The 22228-nt window shown below is 40.9% G+C and overlaps 1 protein-coding gene across 1 annotated transcript in view; it reads right to left on the reverse strand.

Annotated features, from left to right (window-relative positions):
* The window catches only part of NCKAP5 (NCK associated protein 5), a 1094443-nt gene that overhangs the window by 233450 nt on the left and 838765 nt on the right, over positions 1 to 22228 (reverse strand). The window contains 1 exon segment of the mRNA XM_070389536.1: positions 4655 to 4723. Coding sequence (XP_070245637.1) covers positions 4655 to 4723 — 69 coding nt within the window.

Genomic DNA, 22228 nt, shown 5'->3' on the forward strand with positions numbered 1-22228 from the left:
AATTCCAGCAAAAACTAATTTGGAAATTAATTTGCTGCTCATAATCTCCATTCGTTCATTTAGTTATTCAATAAATATGCCTTGAGTGACCTAGTCTGGGCTAAGGATTGTGCTGAATATTGGAAAAATATTGTTAACGAGAACAAAAGTACTGCTAATGGTGGTTAGAGTCTAGAGCAGGCACAAGAATGATCCGTTCATGAAATGGACATGAAATGGACATTTGAAGCATGTGAGAGCCATAAGCAACATCATGTGCCATCTACGTTTGTCAAGACATTGATTTTAAAGATGACTTAGGTCCCACATGTGGTAGATGATTCAGCAATCCAGTCTTGGCATATCCCATAGGAATAAGAAAGAAAAGTAAAAACTGTTCTTAATCTACTTCTGCCTTTAGTTAGTCTTGCTTTAAAAGAAATTCTGCTGCTTTTTTTTTTTTTTTTTTTCTTGAACCACACTCATAGGTCTGGTTTTCCCTGTCCTTGTGATCTGAAGTGTAGAGTGTGGAAAAGTCAAAGAAGAACTCAAATACTCTGGTAACCTGGTATGAACTCTGGTCTAACTCTAATGGCCTGATTGGGGAGGCAGGTTCTCCAACTTCTGTGTTCGGTGGCTTCACCTGGGAAGCTTCTTCAAATTGACAGTTCTCTCACCCCTCATTCTGTTTAAGAGTAGTTGAGTGAAGTCTAAGAGTCAAATTTTTAACAATTAAGACACCTCATAGTGATGCAGAGGGGTCTGGAGAAACAATTTGAGAAACACTGGGCTGGGGTTTATTTTTTGCTCAGACACTGTTAGGAAATTGGAAATAACTTTAAATTTCTGCATGGGTTCACCTGGCTCTTCTATCATCATACCCAGTTTGGTGGAGCTTTCATCTTACAGATGCCTTCTGAAAATGCTCTCTAAAACACACATTCAGAGACGTAAGGGTAGTGGTTCTTAATCTTGGCTGAATATTATAAACCCCTGGAGTGCTTTAAAAAATTCTAATACTCAGGCTCTGATCTAGAGCAGAATCAGGTCAGAATCTCTGGGGACAGCCAGCTGTTCTTTCAAAGCTCTGCAGTGAGTCCAATGTGCTGGTAAGAGTGAGAATCACTCACCTTTCTAGATCTGACTTCATCTGCTCCAGCTCTTTCACTAAAGATGTCCTTTCAGTGTTGCCCTCTTTACCTCCTGCCCACCATTCCTCCTGACCTTTGGTGACTGTGCTGTCTGTTCTCCAAGTCCCCAGTGCGGCCCATTTCCTCTGTGAGTTTCCCTCACCTCCTTCCTCTGGGATTAACCATCTCCCTCACTTATCCTGCTAGGCTGGGGCACCCTGAGATCCCAGAGCCTGGGCAAGGTTCACATCTTACAAAGGTTTGGAGGGCACAGCTGAATCTATCCAAATGTAAGACATTAGTTTGAGGAAGTTGTATGTGTCATTACACTTCTCTACTTGGGAATAAACTGGTCTTAAAGGAACTGGCCAAGGAGATACTGAGAATAAACACTTCACTGCTTGCCAGTGAACTGTTCAACAGCTGGACACAGAAGCTAGATGCAAACATGAAAACCTCTAGTCTCTTCCCTCACAATCAGGAGCGGTCCTTGGTTTTGCTTTTGTATTGCAAGGTGAGGAGATGAGGGTTTGGGTGGCAGGAGAGGTGATGGTAAGTGACACAGTGTGTGCATGTATTTGTGTGTGTGTGTGTGTGTGTATCTATGGATGCATGTCTGTTCCTTCTGAATAAACACACCCTTTTTTTAGGGAATCAGAGGGAATCTCTGACCCCCAAGTACTTTCCCCAAATCCTCAATATGTTCTTCATTTCTCAAAAAATAACAATCAGTGCAAAAGGGACTGAGAAGCACTTCAAATTTACATTTCATCCACCTGTGTATATTTTATGAAACCCACCAGCAAGGAAATAACTTAGCATGAGGCCTTACCTTGTTAGTTTGTTTAATTAGTACAAAAAGCCTGGAAAAGAATTTCCAGTTGGCATTATTACTACATTCAACTACCCCTTTGAGAGTGTTCTCTTGCAATGCATAGAAATGGATTGTCTCCCCTCGTGCAATTAGTTACAAAACAACTGGCATGTGTAATCAGGGTCCAGGATTCATGAATACAAAACATTTGTAGTGCTCAGAGGTGGTTCTTTGTTACAAATCACCTCTTTGGCAACAGTTAATTTCTGCAATTAAGAAGGGAGAAATTCTCCCTCTGAAAATTCTGTCTTCAGTGGAAACTTTATACTAAATGATTCTGTGGGTGAAAACTTCGGTTGTGCCAGTCACATTCTAATGAAACCTTTGGGATGTAGGCATAGGGGACATATAGAAAACAGACCCTGAGTTTCCATAAATAAATGCTGGGAGTTTTTTGACTGATGAGGAAGGATGATTTATGGGGAAACTGTGACAAATTAAGTTTATGTGGTATGATTCACATAAATTTGACTTCTGAATAGGGATTCTAATTGGAAATTCCTGTGCAGGAGGTTAAGGTAGTACTTTGCTGATCAATACATATGACCCAAGGGCAGTATTTGTTCCTTTAAATATCCTTGGATCTATTTGGAATTTCTTGCCCTCAACTTTGATTGGACCAACAGCCTGGGGAACAGAGGTGAGAGGGGCTGAACTGGCCTCACTAGACATGAGTCATCACTCCTGCTTTTATGTCAACTGATTTGAGTGATTCTTTTAACTCTGGACATTGTAAAGATGACTCTGAGTCCTTTCAAGTCTTGACAGGGCAAAGGGACTGCAAACACCATTTTGTTTGAGTAACTAATACATATAGCTGGAAAAGTGTTGGTCACTCAGCTGTGTTTGACTCTTTGTGATCCTGTGGACTGTAGCCCAGTAGGCTCCTCTGTCTGTGGGATTCCCAGGCAAGAATACTAGAGTGGATTGCCATGCCCTTCTTCAGGGGATCTTCCCTACTCAGGGATCGAACCTGGGTCTCCTGCAATGCAGGTAGATTTTTTATCATCTGAGCCACCAGGAAAGCCCCATATGGCTGGAGCTATGAGACAATTAAAATATTAAATAACTAAACAACTTTCTAGGGATTGTTTGAAGGTTCTTCGACAAGTGACTGTGAAGCAAAGTGGTGTGTGTTATGAGGATAATGGCTCTTGGTTTGCAGGGTTCAGCAGGATCGTCTGGAGATCTTGCTGATACAGAGATCATAGCCAGGCCCACCTCCACTCCCAGAATCTCTTATTCTCTATGGCTGGGGCTTAAGAATTTGTGTTTCTGGGGCTTCCCTTAGAGTTCATACCCTAGAATAAGAGAAGCCCTTGTGCTACAACAAGAAAGAAGCCTCAGAGCTGCAGCTAGAGAAAGCCTACATGCTGCAACAAAAACCCAGCACAGCCAAAATAAATTTTAAAGGTTAAATGAAAAAAAAAAAAATTTGCATTTCTAACAAGTTCCCAGACGAGGCTGATGTTGCCAGTTCAGGGATCACACTACAAGAACCACTGGTGTAGGAAAATATCAAGCACATGTGGAACTCTGTGAGGAAACACCATTTCTAATTTCGAGGGAGAAGAGAAGTATATGGCAGAGGTGACTATGCCACAACTGGGCTTTTAAATTGTGTTCTTTGTCATTTATTCCATCACCTTCATGGACGGGGTAGAGAAGGGGGAAGGAAATTCAAGAGTATTTGTTGGAAAAAGTTTCCCAATTGATAGTGAGGAGGAAAAGACTGAAGATATACTTCCAGTTTCCATTGCTCAGAAGTGGAACGTGACTGAACATAATTTTTCTAATTTTCTTGAAATCTCTGTCAGCTCTATCATAACAACTATTAAACTGAATCTTCTAGAAGGATATGTGCAAGTTTTAGGGTATTGGGCAGATGACTGGAAGAGTCATCCCATTAAATGAATAACTTCAATTGCCAACCAACCCCAGACGAGAGCTGGTCAGGGAGGTCACTGGCAAGCCCTGGCAAGGTGACACAGGAAGGATGGATGGTGCACTCCCTGCCAGGAGTGAGGGGATGACTGAGAAGAGAATGAGGGCCTGCCCACTTTCCAATTTTCCTTCCCCTCTCAGGAATCTGAGACACCTGCCATCTTTGCCTTCACCTCTCCATTATCATCAAATCATATTTCTTAAGTTGGCTCATGCTCGTGGCTCTGTCTCCTTCCATTCTGCTCAAATTTTCTTACTTCCCTTTGCCTTCTTGGCTTGTTCTCAACCTACTGACTGATATTTTCCCTCTGGCTGCCAACTGTGAACACCATCCCCACCCACTCTATCAAGGATTTTGCTTTTATTCAGAAATGGCATCCAATTGGAGACGATGCAGTGTGCCCCGAGGCAGCTTTTCTCATTCACAGGCTGGGATCACACTTACTGGACAGGAGGAATTTATCATACAGTGAAGCATCTCACAACCTATGCCCCGAGAATATTAAACAATAACCAAAAGGAATTTGTAGACGCCTGTATAAGGATACAGGGAGGGAGGGGGAGGGGACAGACTGACATTCCTTATCCATATTCCTTGTTTACAACCTCCCTTTCAAGGACTAAATGCTAATGTTTGTTCAGGACTGGTAAGAGACATATATTAAGATCTGACCAAGGAATCCTAAATAGTCCAACCTCTTATCCAGAACCTCTCTGTTCCCCTTACCTCATCAAGACATCTCTCATACTGTTCCCTTTGATTTTCATTTTCCAAAGCCAATGCTGAATTCTCTGCCTGCAGTGAAGACACAAAAATAATACAAATAAATCAATGAAATGTTGTGTTATGTGACAACTTCTTCAATACAGTTACTAAATATATCTCCTCAGGATCCAAAACAATCTTGTAGAAGAATCTTTGACGAGTTTGCTCTAAGTACTATTATAAATCTCTCAGGGATGACTTCTGTCTTATCTCTCACAAAAAGGCATTAGGGCTTAAAGAAATGCAAAACTTGGTATTCTGAACAGGCAGAAAATCAAATCATGGCCTGATGTGAAAGTGTTCTGTAAAAAAGATTACAATGTTTATTTCATTCTATGAAAATGTAAATGGAAGAAATGCCTTAATCTACTTCATTAAGACCTGTCATAAATTCATAACCTGGTATTTGTTTAGGTCACAGAAGAGACTCTCAGGTAAAGTCATGAAAGTATAATTCCAAAGGCAGACTAAACATGTTGTTTTCCTGGTTAATCAATGACTTTTGAACATGAGGCTACAATGAGCAACTCAAGAACTGAACCATGCTTGAGTCCCTCCCCTCTCCACTTGCCTTCTTAAAAGTACTGCTTTTCTGCTCCTCAGAGCCTTGTAGGTACCTGAATGCTAAATAAGGTACTGTAGGATCCTAGGTTGAATATGGTTACCAGGTTACTAGCAAAATAACAAAGGAACAGAAACACTCAGTGAAACATAGAGTGGTGGCAAGAGAACTGCCTTCTGCCTCTGGTGACCCGGGTTCACTCTCGCCACTGCTGACCTTGGCCTGAGTCCTAAACTGTGTAAGTTAACCTGTCCCACGGCTGCCATAACCACTGTCTCAATCCCCTAAGGCAACCTTGCTTCTCTCCCCTTCAGGACAGCCCTCCCTGACATTTAGAAATGGGGATACAGATCTCAAAATCATTTTTTTCAAAACTGTGGTATGATTTTTAGGAGGTGTTCGTACATAGATCCACATTTTCTATTTAGATTCTTTCCACCAGGCTTTAAAAAACTTCTTATTTGGAAGTAATTTCAAACTTGCAGATGATGTTCAAGAACAGTAAATGTTCAAGAACAGTATGATGAACTGCCATATACCCTTTCCTCAGATTCAACAATTTTGCCAGATTTTCTGTATTATTTTCTTCTCTTTCATTTTTTTCTTCCTGCAATTCTTTATCCCTAACTACTTCTGTATATATTTTCCAATAATGAAGACAATCAGAGTATAGTTTTCAAAATCAGGAAATACAATGTTGATTAATACAGCACCCAGTCTCTTCTATAGTCCTTATTCCATTCATCCATTGTCCCAATAATGTCATTAGGGCAAACTTTTTCCAACCCAGAATCATATCCAGGATCAGGCATTGCATGTGTTTAGCATTCATCCAAGAGCATGTAATCTGGAAGAGTTGTCTTTCATGATTTCTTCCTTCTATTTTTTTTTTTTTTAAATAGTAACAGACAATTACATTGTGGAATGTCACTTAATTTAGGTTTCTTTCAAGTTTCCTTCTGCAAACTTGGCAATAACGGAACAGAAATGATACTGCATCCTTCTTAGTGCATCATATCAGGCTCCTGTATGTCTATCTGTCCCGTATTTGGATATGTTAACTTTGATCACTTGGTTAAGGTTCAGTTCTGTTCAGTTCAGTCGCTCAGTCATGTCCAACTCTTTGCCTTCACCTCTCCATTATCATCAAATCATATTTTTTAAGTTGGCTCATGCTCGTGGCTCTGTCTCCTTCCATTCTGCTAAAATTTTCTTACTCACTTCCCTTTGCCTTCCTGGCTTGTTCTCAATCTACTGACTGATATTTTCCCTCTGGCTGCCAACTGTGAACACCATCCCCACCCACTCTATCAAGGATTTTGCTATGACTTCTCCAGTAGTCATGAATGGATGTGAGAGGTGGACTATAAAGAAAGTTGAGCACCAAAGAATTGATGCTCTTGAACTGTGGTGTTGGAGAAGACTCTTGAGAGTGCCTTGCCTGCAAGGAGATCCAACCAGTCAATCCTAAAGGAAATCAGTCCTGAATATTTATTGGAAGGACTGATGTTGAAGCTGAAACTCCAATACTTTGGCCACCTGATGCAAAGAACTGATTCATTGGAAAAGACCCCGATGCTGGGAAAGATTGAAGGCAGGAGGAGAAGGGGACAACAGAGGATGAGATGGTTGGATGGCATCACTTACTCAATGAACATGAGTTTGAGCAAGCTCTGGGAGTTGGTGATGGACAGGGAAGCCTGGCGTGCTGCAGTCCATGGTGTCACAAAGAGTCGGACATGACCGAGCGACTGAATTGAAAAGATAATAGATTGGCTCTTCCCCCACGTCCCACTTTAGTGTGGTTATGTTCTTAATTTGAAAATGTATTTTTAAATTCAGTTAATTTGTTTCTGATGGCATTCAAATTTAATTTCTCATCTTCTTGTTGCTTTCGTGTTATTTTTTGAATATGAAAAACATGAACATGATTCCAAAAGTCAAAGTACCTTAAAAAGAGCAAAGTGTTGCTTCCTTTCCTATCTCTTTGATACCACCCACACACCTCTTACAGGTCCTTTCATTGCTCCCTCTGTTGCTACCATCTAGTTACAATTCCGTGCCTTGCCTCTTATTACACATGCAACAATCAACAGTCCTTGCCTCATTCCTTTTCCCAACCAGCTCTCCGGTACATTCTTCCTGCTTTATCAGAGTCTATCACTTTCACACACTATTCCTCCAGCCTTGCACTATATACCCTTGTTTTAGCCTCTTTACCGGATGATGATGGAGGAGGCTGGTCTATTTCCATAGCATCTTGAAATTTCCCCTCATCTTTTCCCCTTCACATTCACATCTCCAAACAGTATATCTTCTCTTTGCCCTCTTCTCCCTAGAGTCACTACCTTGCTGAGATGGTCACCTTAAGGTTGTGCACACCTTAAGGCCTGTCCGATAGCCAGTACTGAGATCTGAGCTTGTGGTGTCAGGTCATCTCGTTCTGGGAGTGCTTTCCTTGTACCCTGTGCCACCATCCTGCCCTGGGACACCAGGCTTGCTGCAGGTAGTGCTGTGGGTATTTGGCGTTTATTTTTCTATGTACAGCAATTGAAGTTCTAAGTGTTCCGTTTTCTGGAACACAGAAGGCGTGGGTTCTGTGTGGTTTTATCAGTGCTTTGAATGTTGTTGGGATTTTGGGGGGCAGATGTATGAAAAGTTTTAGACTTACACCCATTTGTTACGTAACAAGCAAAGCCAGTGGTGTGACTGAACTAGGATGGGGCACAAAAGTCGAAGAAAACTGACAGGAAACAGGCCGTTTCAAGGTGCTCTTGCCACTGTCAGATCGTTTCGACCTAGTCATCTTTCAAGTCCAAGGATTCAAACCTCTGTTTCTTCTTCAACTTCCAATTCTAATACTTGGCTTTGACCTTTTCCCTCTGAGTTTGAATCCCTGTTTTAGTAATCCTCTCCCAACACTCCTGTCCCTCAGGTGGGATCCTGCCATGGTCTTTCCATTCTCATCATGGACAGACATCTGCGACCCAGCCCAAACCTTCTACCCTCATGCTGAACATCTGTTTGGATTTTTAAGTACTGGTTATCCCAGATGGTTCCATCATTTCATTCCCCACTCAAAGGAAAAGGAAACTTTCCTGACTTAATGTTTCTTCCAGGGTTCGCTCTGCTTTGGCCTGTCACACTGAACCCCTTTTGGCCTGCAGCTGGTGCACACTCTCGGCTCCCTGCCCAGCCCAGAAGAGAGAGAGGGCCAATTCCACCCCCTTCTAGTTTGCCTGGCAATACCGTGTTGTGTAACCTTCAACAAGTCATTGAACCCTCCTTGAGATTACAGTTCTTTAGCAGTTAATGAGTGAAGGGGACAAACTAGCCAATCTATAGCCCATCTACAAAGTGACTTCAGGTTCAAATATTTGGATACCATGAATCACAGAGAAACTGCTAGAATTTCCATCTTATAAGGTCACTGCTTTCTTTGGAGAAATTTAGTTTTCCTGGGCTCTGCTGGTTTTATTTAGTAAAGCAGCAGCACAAAGGGTGATAGGGAGAGATAAAGGAGAGAATAGCAACGCCGGCTGACATTACTTTCACTTGAAAAATCTTGGGAAAAAAATGTGTAAGGAAATAAAATTGAAAACAGAGTGTGTATGGGATGTCTAATATTGCTTCTGCCCACAATATCACGTTGCAATAACACTCCAATCGATCCATTCAGATAATTACCGTCATTACACCATTTACATTAGTTGCCTCACGTTTACTGCTCTGACAATCTATTGCAGGCAAGGAAATTAAATACCTAAAGAGTGCTGGGGAAGACACAGCAGCCACATTTATGGTTAACGCATTCAGTTACAGAGACCACTTTAATTAATGTAATCCTACATATCCCAGGGGATGATGGAGATATTAACAATTATACCAATGAAGTTAAAATACTCTTAAACTCATGATTTTATTTAATCCATTTGTATTTATTAGAAATTCAGGATTAACCTGCTACCAACACAAGACAATAGGGGAAAAAACAGGAAAAGAAAAAAGAAAACTTAATTAAGTGTGATTTAAAGAGACAGCGTCTGTTTATATGGGAGGGATAGGAGAGGATAAGGCAAAGAGAGAAAAAGAAAATGTTGGTGTCACTACTGAGAATTAAAGAATGATGACATGGGTTTTGTCACTTTAAATAAGCATGTTATTAAAGCAGTGTTCTCAGAGGATGTCATTAGAGTGTTCAATTAAATGTAACGGTGGGTTTTAGGGTTCAGCTCTGTCTTGCACAATGATGATCAAAACCTTGTGCGAGGCTTAGTCCCTGATTTAGAGGATTTCCTGCTCTGTGCTGTTTCCTCATGACTCCAAATTACAGGGATCTAAATGTTTCTGATTTCATCCCTAAAGTCCTAAAATATCTTTATAAAATTGAAGAGCTACATAGAGTAAATCTATATTGTTTTGGTTTACTATAGAAAATGGGCATGAATTAATATATGGTTTTTAAAAAAAATTTAATTGAAGTATAGCTGATTTACAATGTTGAGTTAATGCATGTTTAATATTAATATTGGAGAAGGAAATGGCAACCCACTCCAGTATTCTTGCCTGGGAAATTCCATGAACAGAGGAGCCTGGTGGGCTATAGTTCCGGGAGTCACAAAGAGTCAGGACTGAGCAACTAACACAGCAATATCAATATATGTTTTAAAGAAACTATGTTTCTTAGAGACCCTGCTCTGTTAACAGACATGCTGGCCAGAGTTTACAAATGACTAAATGGACCCATGTTTCTAAAGGACTGCTCTACATTAATCCTCTAAGTGCTTATTATGTTTAAATCTCTCTACGCTATAAATGCACTTAATCCATCTGCTATGGTTGAATGTTTGTGTCCTCCCCAAATCCTTATGGTCCCAGTGCCCAATGAGATACTATGGGGTGGGGCCTTTGGAAGGACAGTAGGTCAGGAGGTTGGAGTCCCCATGAAGGGGATTATAGTCCTCAAAAAGGAGGCTCTGAAGTTTGCCAATCCCTCTTCCTCCTGTGAGGACAGAGTGAGAAGGTGCTAACTATGGCTGTGAAGCAAGAGGAGGACCCTGACTAAAACTTGACCATTGCTGGGGCACTGGTCTTGGACTTCCCAGACTCTGGAAATGAGAAAAATAAATCTCTGTTATTTATAAACTACTCCGTCTGTGGTATTTTGTTATTGCAGCCTGAACAGACTAAGACAGTATCCTTTTCCACAGACCAAAAGGTAGAATAATTCTGCTTAAAAAATGTTGCTCTGCATAAAATAACAACTCTACTGCAGGATTTTCACCTCTTATACTCTGTGCCCACTCATCTATACAAACTTACATTTCCCACTAGATAGTATGTACCATCTCTCAGGTCAGTCCCAGTCCCTGTTCATCTCATGAAGTCCAAGTTCTCATTCCCCAGGCTATGCCTTTGGTTCCACTGTTTTAGATGGGATATGTTTCACTTGCTCATTGGCTTTTCTAAATTCTACTCATTTTTTTGTGGTCTGGCTAAGACGTGAACCTAAAAACTTAAATGGGGCATATATTTAAATTTTAAAGTAATTTCAGATGTTAGAAAAGGTTTTGAGAATACTACAGAGAATTCTTCCATACCTTTTACTCAGACTCCTCAGAGGTTAGTTTTTACCGCCCTTGCTTTACCACTTGTTTTGTGGAGAAAGGAAGAACGTGGAAAGAGAAAGATGTTCTCTGAAGGGGAAAAAGAACAGGAAAGAGAAAAAACTCCAATTCACAATCATTAAAAGGGCCGCATGCCCGTGGTTTCCCTTCTGTAACAGCTGGTCTTTTTCGGAATGACATCTTCCCAGTTTGCAAAAAACCCTTTAATTCAGCAAAGTCAAACAGGTCAGAATAAGGTCAGGAAAAGGGTATTTTTTGAAAATTGTGGTTAGGCCCCAAGTGGGAAAGCACTCTTTTATGATCGCATCTCTGAAGCAGAGTCCTGTGGCACTCCAGTTACATATCCCAATTGCCCATTAAAGCACCATCCTAACAATCTCACTTCAGATTCAGCCTTCCAAGCAAAACAGAGATGCCCTAAATATCCTTAATTACACTGTAATCTGTTTATTTTGAAAACTATCCGAGGAGAAAGCATCATGGTAGTGGCTAAATGTGCCATCAAGCAGGCCATCCAAGTGTTCACATTTTCATCGAGTAGGGCAGTAGGAAGCCTGAATATAGAGGACACCAAGAACTGGTCCTGGGTATCACATCTCCTTCCTTTTATCTTCATCTTAAAAACTTTTGGAATTTCAGGATCATTCATATCATCATATCCAGTCATTGTGGTGGTCATGTTGGGGTGGGTAGCCAGCAAAAGGGTCTTTTCCACTGACAGTAATTTTTTTGCAGCACCATGGGGCACAAGGGATCCTAGTTCCCCGACCAGAGGTCAAACCTGCACCCCTGGCATTTGAAGCACAGAGTCTTAACCACTGGACCACCAGCGAAGTTCCCCACTTACTGTATTTAAGAGCTGCAGTCTCCATACCTGGGCAATGTCTAGGGCTGCTATGCATCATGGAGATAAATTTCGTCACTTTAGAAAATTTCAGGAAATATTTACAAGCTCTGTCCTCCCACCACAGGAATAAGATGTGAATTCCTAGAAGGATTAGGAGGAATCTCAGTGCTCATATGCCATAGACACGCAGCCAAAATGTCCTTACTCTTGCACTAAACTAACTTGATGGATCCCAGGAACTGAAGGCCCAGCCCAAGGCATTGGAGACCTAAATTCAAATAAAAATAGCATCCATGTCTCGAGGAGTTCAGCGTCCCAAGCAATGATAACATGTTATGCAAGACACATCTGCAGGCCTGACTAGAAAACACTTTGCGATGAAACCTCTATGTATTTGCAGAGTTTAAATCCTTGGCTGGGGCTTTAGACCAGGGGCTGGCAGACTTGAGTAGGCACCAGGATGACTTGGTATGATTCTGAGATCTAGGATTGCTTGTTAGATCCCTAGGGTTTGGATTCAGTGTAATTAGGACAGGGCCTGAGAATGTGCATCTCTAACAAGTTTCCAGATGATGCTGATACTGCTGGTCTGAGGGCCACACTTGGAGAACCAGTGACCTGGGGGAATCAGCTTCAGAATGAAGACAGTCATCAGGAACTGCCTCTCCCTGGCTATACCATCTGCCTTTAACTGTGCAGGAGTTTCTTAATGTTTCTCTGCAACTGGAGATGGTCATCATGTTTGCCTTCTCCATCAGGAAGTCTTCATGAGTCTCTTGAGGTGTAACAGGTGCTCTTCTTTACTTCCACAACATGCCATCTACAGATTCTGAGTAGAACACCTATCATAATGATTTTTCACTATATACAGATAAAAACACCATACAATCTTGTACTTCACTTTCTCTGTTTATGAGTCTGTCTCTCTTCTCCTAGATCAGTGATTTTCACTGGGGAGAAATGGCCCCTGAGAGGGCATTTCTGTGTGTGTGTGCATCTATGTGTAGAATAGATAAAAATGTGTGTGATTCAGAAAAATATTATTTGATATTACATATCTGGAAAATAATAAAAGTTAATGTTTTCATAATACAAACAAAAAAAGCTTGATAATTTTATTTCCTATGGGGATATACAGGAAAGATCCATGTACAGATTTCATATGTAGGAATGAGAAGAATCTATCATCCTAGGAGGAAAGTATGCGATTCTAAAGGGAGGTGCCAACATGCTTTGTTAATCTCCTTTGTTATTTTTTTAAATAATGGAACCAGGCCTGACTTTTGAAGTCAAATGTTTATTTGGATCTTGGTGCTACCTCCAGCTTCCCATCACTTCTAGCAGGTCACCTGGACTCTTTGAGTCTGTCTCCTCCTTGATAAACAGGAGTGACAGTAAATCCCCATCGCTCTTCTAGGGATGAATGAGATGATGAGTGTAAAACAAATCTAAAACAGAGCCTGGCCCATTGCAGAACTTGATCAGTGTTAGTTCCCTCTGTCCTTTGTAAAACAATTTCCATCTGGAATGTGGGCAACTCATAGGCTTTATCACCAGGAAGGGTGTCAGCCAGGATAGAAGTTATTCTGTTGATTGGGAAGGTTTAGCCAAGACAAGTGTAACCTGGGTCCTCAATATTGTAAACAGCCTCACATACAGATTAGCTTCAGCCACTGGCACCTCTCATCTGTGGGTCCCCCTTGTCTATTTTCCCCTCACTTTCTCATACTTTATTTCTATTTCCAGGTACCCATTTATCAAGCACCATCTCCCTCAGAGACATACTGCTAACTTCATTCACATTAAGATTCAAAGCTGATAAACAAAGCACCAAAAGGATTTTCATTTTAAGAGAGGATTAAGGAGTGAATCTTTAATTGTAACATTTCAGGAGTTAGAAAGTAGGCAGGTTTGCAGGGGTGCAGGATGGTCTGGGAAAGGACATTACATTTCACCTTGAAATCCTATCATAAGGATATCAATCCTATCACCTTGAAAGCCTATCTCCTGCTAGGCTTTCCTGTAAGGTTTGGAATAATAACCTCCACTAGCCTTTAGGGCAGATGAAAAGAACAATATGCTACTCATAGTTTTCCTGAACTGCACACATGAAATAGTTGCCTGCCTGATTTGTGGATGCCACTGGGCCAGGTCCCTACCGTCACGCTCTTGGAGCACCCTGTCTGCCCTTTTGTTACAGTACCCACCACATTACAGTCCAGGATGGACTATATTCCTCCCCTCCAGTTGTTCTACTCTTTGAAAGCAGGCACCTTTGCTTTCCCATATCCTGTAATGTGCTTAGGATGTGGAAGAAATCCAGATTCTTTGAAATTCTGACCCTTTACATATAAAACTCTTGCATCGAAGGTATGTAGGCCACCATTAGGATTACAAAAAGAAATATTAATAGGTTTAGGGAAATGAACGCTTCTGCTTTATGCCTCCAAGCTTCTGTCTCTTGATTCTACTCAAACTTCTTTGCAAACTTTTGCCACCTGCACAGGTCTGACATTTTGGCAAATCACTGCAGCTGCTGATCCCATTTCCCCACTTCCCCCTCCCCCTTTCAAGGCTATGCCCATCACGGAAAAGTCAAGTAAGTCCTCAGAATGACACCGAGTAGGGATAACAAAGTCACAGGGTAGGACTCTGGACCTGGCACACTGAAAACAGGCTTCACACACCAGCCTCCAGAATCCTCACATTCTCACACCAGTAAATCAACGTCCTCTTTAGGAGCCCACTGGCAGATACTTAACAACTGGCTCTTTGGGAGAGAAGAGTCCTGCTTTGTGGTTTTTCTGATTTCCATGGTGTCATTACTCCTATCATGCCTCACTTCCAGCTGCACAGAGCTGGCAGAAGATGCAGACTAGTGGTGCACCATCACACAGGATTCCTACCACCCTGGATATAGAATTTAGATGGTGGTAAAACGTTAGCACGTAATTAAGACGTGATTTGTTTTGAGTATGTATTAACTTTCTTTAATTATGTGTAAGTTTATATGATTTAATTAATAATAATTGCTATGATTCACAGCAGGATTGGAAAATTCTTGAAAACTACCAACTGGCTCTTAAAAGCTGGCATGAGCTGGCTGCAGCACACATTGCTCCTATCTACCAATAGATCGCCTGACAGCAGTTCTCTTATGGTATAAATGTGCCCTGCTATCTGCTGTTTCTGACTGTGTTGTTTTTTTCATCCAGGAAACCATTTGAACTATACAACTCAACTCCGATGCTATTCTCTGCTCTGCTTTTCTCTTAAGGTCTGTTTTAGTTTATATTTTATTTAAGCATAGTTGATTTACTATGTTAATTTCTGGTGTACAGCAAAGTGATTCAGTTCTACACACACATACACACACACACACACATATATAAATACATAGAGAGAGAAGTATATATATATATATAGAGAGAGAGAGAGAGAGAAGTATATACATATATATATATAGAGAGAGAGAGAGAGAAGTGTATATATATATATAGAGAGAGAGAGAAGTATATATGTATAATATATTATAATATTCTTTTCTATTATAGTTTATCATGGGATATTAAATATAGCTTCCTGTGTTATACAGTAGGACCCTGTTTATCTATTTTGCACATGGCAGTTTATATCAGCAGTATGTAAACTTCCAGATGTACAGCTGGGTTTAGAAAAGGCAGAGCAACCAGAGATCAAATTGCCAACATTCACTGGACCACAGAGAAAGCAAGGGAATTCTGGAAAAACATCTGCTTCATTGACTACATTAAAGCCTTTGATGGTGTGGATCACAACAAACTAGAAAATTCTTCAAGAGATGGGTGTACCAGACCACCTTACCTGTCTCCTGAGAAATTTGTATGCAGGTCAAGGAGTAACATTAGAACTGGACATGGAAAAACTGACTGGTTAAAAATTGAGAAAGGAGTACAACAAAGCTATATATTGTTACCCTGCTTATTTACATTTATGCAGAGTACATCATGCAAAATACCAGGCTGGATGAATCACAAGCTGGAATCAAGATCACTAGGGGAAATATCAACAACCTATGAACATGGGAGTACACGTGTCTTTTCAAATTAGTTTTGTCCAGATATATGCCCAGGAATAGGGTTTCTGGATCATATTGTAGCTCTATTTTTAGTTTTTTAAGGAACCTCCACACTGTTTCCCACAGTGGTTGTACCAGTTCACATTCCCACCAACAGTGTGGGAGGGTTCCCTTTTCTCCATACTCTCTGTAGCATTTGTTAATTGTAGATTTTTAATGATGGATACTCTGACTGGTAAGAGGTGATATAGTTCATTATAGTTTTGATTTGCATTTCTCTAATGATTAGCAACGTTGAACATCTGTTTCATGTGCCTATTGGCCATCTGTGTATGTCTTCTTCTTTGGAGAAATGCCTATTTAGGTCTTCTGCCCAAGGTCTGTTTTGACAAGTTGATTTTGGAAACCCAATACCAAAGCATCATAAAGCTGCTAGTACTTATACTTCCTCCCCTATTAATGATGTTGCTTCCTTTGTCTCTGTACTTGCTAAATAAGAGGGGTTAAGGCCTCTTGATGAAAGTGAAAGACGAGAGTGAAAAAGTTGGCTTAAAGCTCAACATTCAGAAAACAAAGATCATGGCATCTGGACTCATCACTTCATGGGAAATAGATGGGGAAACAGTGTCAGACTTTATTTTTTTGGGCTCCAACATCACTACAGATGGTGACTGCAGCCATGAAATTAAAAGACGCTTACTCCTTGTAAGGAAAGTTATGACCAGCCTAGATAGCATATTCAAAAGCAGAGACATTACTTTGCCAACAAAGGTCCGTCCAGTCAAGGCTATGGTTTTTCCAGTAGTCATGTATAGATGTGAGAGTTGGACTGTGAAGAAAGCTGAGTGCTGAAGAATTGATGCTTTTGAACTGTGGTGTTGGAGAAGACTCTTGAGAGTCCCTTGGACTGCAAGGAGATGCAACCAGTCCATTCTAAAGCAGATCAGTCCTGGGTGTTCTTTGGAAGGAATGATGCTAAAGCTGAAACTCCAGTGCTTTGGTCACCTCATGTGAAGAGTTAACTCATTGGAAAAGACTCTGATGCTGGGAGGGACTGGGGGCAGGAGGAGAAGGGGACGACAGAGGATGAGATGGCTGGATGGCATCACTGACTCGATGGATGTGAGTTTGAGTGAATTCCGGGAGTTGGTGATGGACAGGCAGGCCTGGCGTGCTACAATTCATGGGGTCGCAAAGAGTCGGACAGGACTGAGTGACTGAACTGAACTGAATTGAACTGAACCTGGGATCCACTTCCCTGAAATTTCATCTCCCACCTCCACCAGCTTGAAGAGAAAAATTGGTCTTTTCAGCCTGGAACAGATTGCACTTGGGAGTCAGACTTGTGTTAATTCAGGGAAGTGAAGCTTTGTATGTTTGACAAGTGCATATTTTTAAAGACTGGTACAAACATTTAATTATTACAAACATTTAATACTACTGTCAAAGGATTTCTATTAAAATCGAAAACTTCAGCAATTTCAAAAATTACATATTTGTGCTCAAGATACAAGTAATTTTTTAATCATGACAGAGCCCAAAATTCAGGTACTCTATAGTTCTTAGCAAAAACATCCTTTAAACATATTTCACTCCCAGGATATGCATTCAGAAATACCAAATCTAGAAACTTCCCTGGTGGTCCAGTGATTAAGAATCCCTCTGCCAATGCAGGGGGCATGGGTGTGATTCCTGGCCCAGGAAGAGTCCACATGTTGTGGGCAATTTGGCCCATGTGCCACAGTGTATGCTCTAGAACCCTTGAGCAGCAACTACTGAGACCAAGCACCACAACCACAGAAGCGTGTGCTCTGCAACAAGAAGTCACCACAGAGAACAGCCCCTGCTCGCTGCAGCTAGAGAAAGCCTGCTCACAGCAATGAAGACCCTGTGCAGCTAAAAAAAGAAAAAAGAGAACAAAGAAAGAAAGAAATCCCAAATCTCTTTCAAGCAATAAGGGGACTACAGTGAATTTTTTGGCTCTGGAAGAGTCACAGAGAAATTTCACAGAACTGAGAAATGTGAACAGATCTGATCACCTTGTTGCGTTCAGAATGTTTGGGACATCAATTGTCAGTCATTTTAATAGTTTAACTATATAAAACTCGATTTGTATAACATAATCCGTTAATATATTGACCTCATTATCTCATTTAAGGAACGACCCCTAGACTGTATGAGGTGCTCCATTTTACAGACAAGAACTTAAAAATCATCCATATACATGCTCTAATCTACAGGGATATTTTCTTTATATACATAGTCCTTATCCTTAAAGTATTTTTAAGAACAGCGTGTAAGCAAAGATAGCCTGAGAAACATAGCCTAAGTGTTTGTCTCCAGTCTGCTAAGAAGCAGGCAACTCAGGTTATTGAATTGACTGGGAATGTCTTCAGGAATAGGAAATTTTGACCTCTGAACTGAAAAGACCCGAAAGATAAACAAGGGAAGCAAACAAGCATACAGACATTTGTGGTTCAGGAATCGTTTTACTCCAGAGAGGAAGTTAATTAAAAATACAAGTTAAAACTAAAGATATACCATTACACATGCACCAGATTGGCATGAACAGAAAAAAGGTTGGTCAACACATGGAGCAACAGGAACTCTCCTGTCCTACTGTTGGCGATGTAAATGAGTGCATTCATTGTAGAACAGTTAACCTGCAGAAGAAGCAGCAGCTCATATACCTCTTGACCCCGCAAAGCCATCTGTAGGTATACCTACTACAGATGCCTGTGAATGCATATACCAGGACGGCCATACACATACATTCAGAGCAGCTTTGTTTTTACCATCATCTAGATGGAGATAATCCAGATGAAGATTAACAGTAAAACTGGTATATAATTTGTGGTAAATTTATATAATGAAATACTGTATGGAAAAAAGAAACAGTGGAATAAAGAGAATGATTTATGTATGGCATGCATAAATCTTGCAGTGATAGCACTAAATAAAAAAATCTTGTTTGGCTTTTTGTTTGTAAAAGTATGCTAAATATACCTTTAAATAGTGACTGGAAAGTCTGTCTTATGTTATTTTTACTATTATTATTATCTTTATGGCAATAATAACAATCATTTTTTTTTACCTCTAACAATGTGCAAGACAGAATATAGACTAAGACACAAAAGGGAGAGACATTCCAGCAAATCTGTTTTTTAAGTTTTTGACTCATAAAATACAAAATGATACTGGTCAAGCAAAAACTCATTGGTAAAAATATAAAAATATAGTGGATATATGATGTAGCAATCCTACTCCTGAGCATATACCCAGATTAAACTATAATTTGAAAAGATACATGCATCCCTACATTCATAGCAGCACCATTTATAATAGCCAAGACATGGAGACAACTTAAATATCCACTGACAGATGAATGGATAAAAAAGATGTGGTACATATATACAATGGAATATTACTTAGTCATCAGAATAGTGAAAATAGACATAAAAAGAGTGAAATATTTGCAGTAACAAATACAAATAGTAATATTATATTAAGCAATAAATATTTGCAGTAACATGGATGTACTTGCTATACATGGAGATTATAATATCAATATATTTAAACCTATTTATATTTATACATATAGATGACACCATCCAATGGCAGAAAATGAAGAGGAACTAACAGCCTCTTGATGAAGGGGAAAGTGGAGAGTGAAAAAGCTGGCTTAAACTTCAATATTAAAAAAACTAAGATCATGGCATCTGGTCCCATCATTTCATGCCAAATAGATGGGGAAAAGAATGGAAACAGTGGCAGATTTTATTTTCTTAGGCTCCAAATTCACTGTGACTACAGTCATGAAATTAAGACACTTTCTCCTTGGAAGAAAAGCTATGACCAGCCTAGACAGCATATCAAAAAGCAGAGACACCATTTTGCTGACAAAGGTCTGTATAGTCAAACCTATGGTTTTTCCAGTAGTCATGCAAAGATGTGAGAGTTGAGTGCCAACTCTCACATAAAGAGGGTTGAGTGCCAAAGAATTTATGCTTTTGAACTGTGATGTTGGAAGAGACTTCTGAGTGTGCCTTGGACAACAAAGAGATCAAACCAGTCAATCCTCAAGGAAATCAACCCTGAATATTCGTTGGAAGGACTGATGCTGAAGCTGAAGCTCCAATACTTTGGCCACCTGATGTGAAGAATGGACTCATTGGAAAAATCCCTGATGCTGGGAAAGATTGAGAGCAAGAAAAGGAGACAACAGAGGATGAAATGGTTGGATGGCATCACTAACTCAATGGACAGGAATTTGAGCAAACTCAAGGAAATAGTGAAGGACAGAGGAGCCTGCCATGCTGCAGTTCATGGGGAGAGTCAGACATGACTTAGCAACTGAACAACAATGCACACGCGCACATGCGCACACACACGCACACACACACACACAGTCAGACATGACTTAGCAACTGAACAATGCACACACGCGCGCGCGCACACACACACACACATAACCTCCCATTATGACTTCATGTACACGTTAAACTGGAAAACTTACATTGTTCAGGAATATAAAAATAGGAAGTAAAATTATTTTTTCTTTTGAAAAGCAAGGAAAGGATTATCCCAGAAGTCAGATGAATCATTGCCTTCAATGGGGAGAAAGGAAGCTGTGATGAGAGACAAGCTCAAGGTAGGGGGCAGAGGGTGGTACTCTGCGCTTTTCCTGATATTTCATTGGCTGACCTAACAGCAGTTACTCAACTGTTTGCATTATAATTTTTCACTGTAAATATGTATTTTATGGCTTATTTGTAAACACATTTCACACACACAGACAAACACACCTATAAATAAGTCACAGAGCACGAGGCAGAGCTTGAGAACAAGGGGGTTCTAGGAGGGCCTCGGTGTGCTCTGGTAGTCAGTTCTGCTCTAACAGGGTCAGAGGGCACAGAACAGGGGCACTGGTCAGAGAGAAAACTAGACAGGTGGAAGGAGCAAGACACTGTGGGGAAGAAAAGTGACCAAACATGTATTTTAAGTAACTACCCCTCCAGTACCAGCAACAAAGAGAGACTGCAAGGGCAGGTGGGGAGATCAGAAAACATGTGACTGCAGCATCCTACAAGGACCACCTACCCCTGAAATACAATGGCAGCATCGGGGAGGAGGAGGAAGACACACTGAAGGGAGAATTCAGAGCTGATTCTTCCAACTCCTAACCAGAACCTGGATGCGAAGGATAGTTGGGAACCAAAGACAAAACAAAGGTTGATATTCTAGGTCTCTGAGAGGGTGATGAGGTCTCTGACAAAAAAGCAGAGCAAAGTGAGATAAACAATGTTATGGGAGATTTTTAGGAAAAAAAATCTATTGCTCTGCCATGGAACAATGTTTTCCCTTTCTACAGAGAAGACAATATGACAACAGATGTACAACTCTTGCTCTTAAGCAACATATGTGTGCAGTCACACTGACGCCTCTCCCCTTTGTGTTGTTTATGTGTTTCCAGGAAATCCTTTTCAGCAATGCTGATGGCTCAGTCTGACTCTCTCTTTCTCTTTAGGGAAGAATATTGTCTCTTTGCTTAAGAATTCACAAGGGAAATGGTATTAAACTTTAGGAAGACTGTGATTAAATCTAATTATCAAACATAACTTCTGGCCTGTCCGCTCAGGACAACTGCCTGGTAATGGCTAGAGCAGATGGGTAGCAGAGAGTCAGTGCAGGCTGCCTTGGCTGCCTGCTCTGCACTCTCATCTGTCCCCTACGTGAGTGGGCAGCCACTCGGAATCTTCTGCCTTCCTGCAAGGATCCAGTGCCATGGGGGTAATCCAGTGTCTAAAGATAATTGAGTTTGATTATTGCCTTTAGCTGAAATTATAAGCACAAGTGGGACTTCCCAGGTGGTGCTAGTAGTAAAGAACCCTCTTGCCAATGCAGAAGATGTGGGTTTGATCCCTGGGTTGGGAAGACCCCTGGAGGAGGAAATGGCAACCCACTCCAGTATCCTGCCTGGGAAATCCCATGGACAGAGGAGCCTGGCAGGCTACAGTCCATGGCATCACAGAGTCGGACACAACTGAAGCAACTTAGCACGCGCACATGCATAAGGATGTGTGACATCTCTTGATTCATTTGCTGTCCTAAAATTTCCTCAAGAGATCAGAGTTGCCCTCAAATTTATAGCAGTTCTCAAAACCATCAGTTTTGAAAAAACAGTTCAGTTTTGTATATTTGAGATGTAAGAGTAACATCTGGAAGAGATCCATCTAGATGGTGGTGGTGGTGGTGGTTTAGTCGCTAAGTTGTGTCTGACTCTTGCGACCCCATGGACTGTAGCCTGTCAGGCTCCTCTGTCCATAGGATTCTCCAGGCAAGAATACTGGAGTGGGTTGCCGTTTCCTTCTCCAGGGGATCTTCCTGACCCAGGGATTGAACCAGGTCTCCTGCATTGGAGGCAGATGATTTACTGACTGAG

The sequence above is a fragment of the Bos mutus genome, chromosome 2 (genome assembly GCF_027580195.1).
Source record: "Bos mutus isolate GX-2022 chromosome 2, NWIPB_WYAK_1.1, whole genome shotgun sequence".
Classification (NCBI taxonomy): Eukaryota; Metazoa; Chordata; class Mammalia; order Artiodactyla; family Bovidae; genus Bos; species Bos mutus.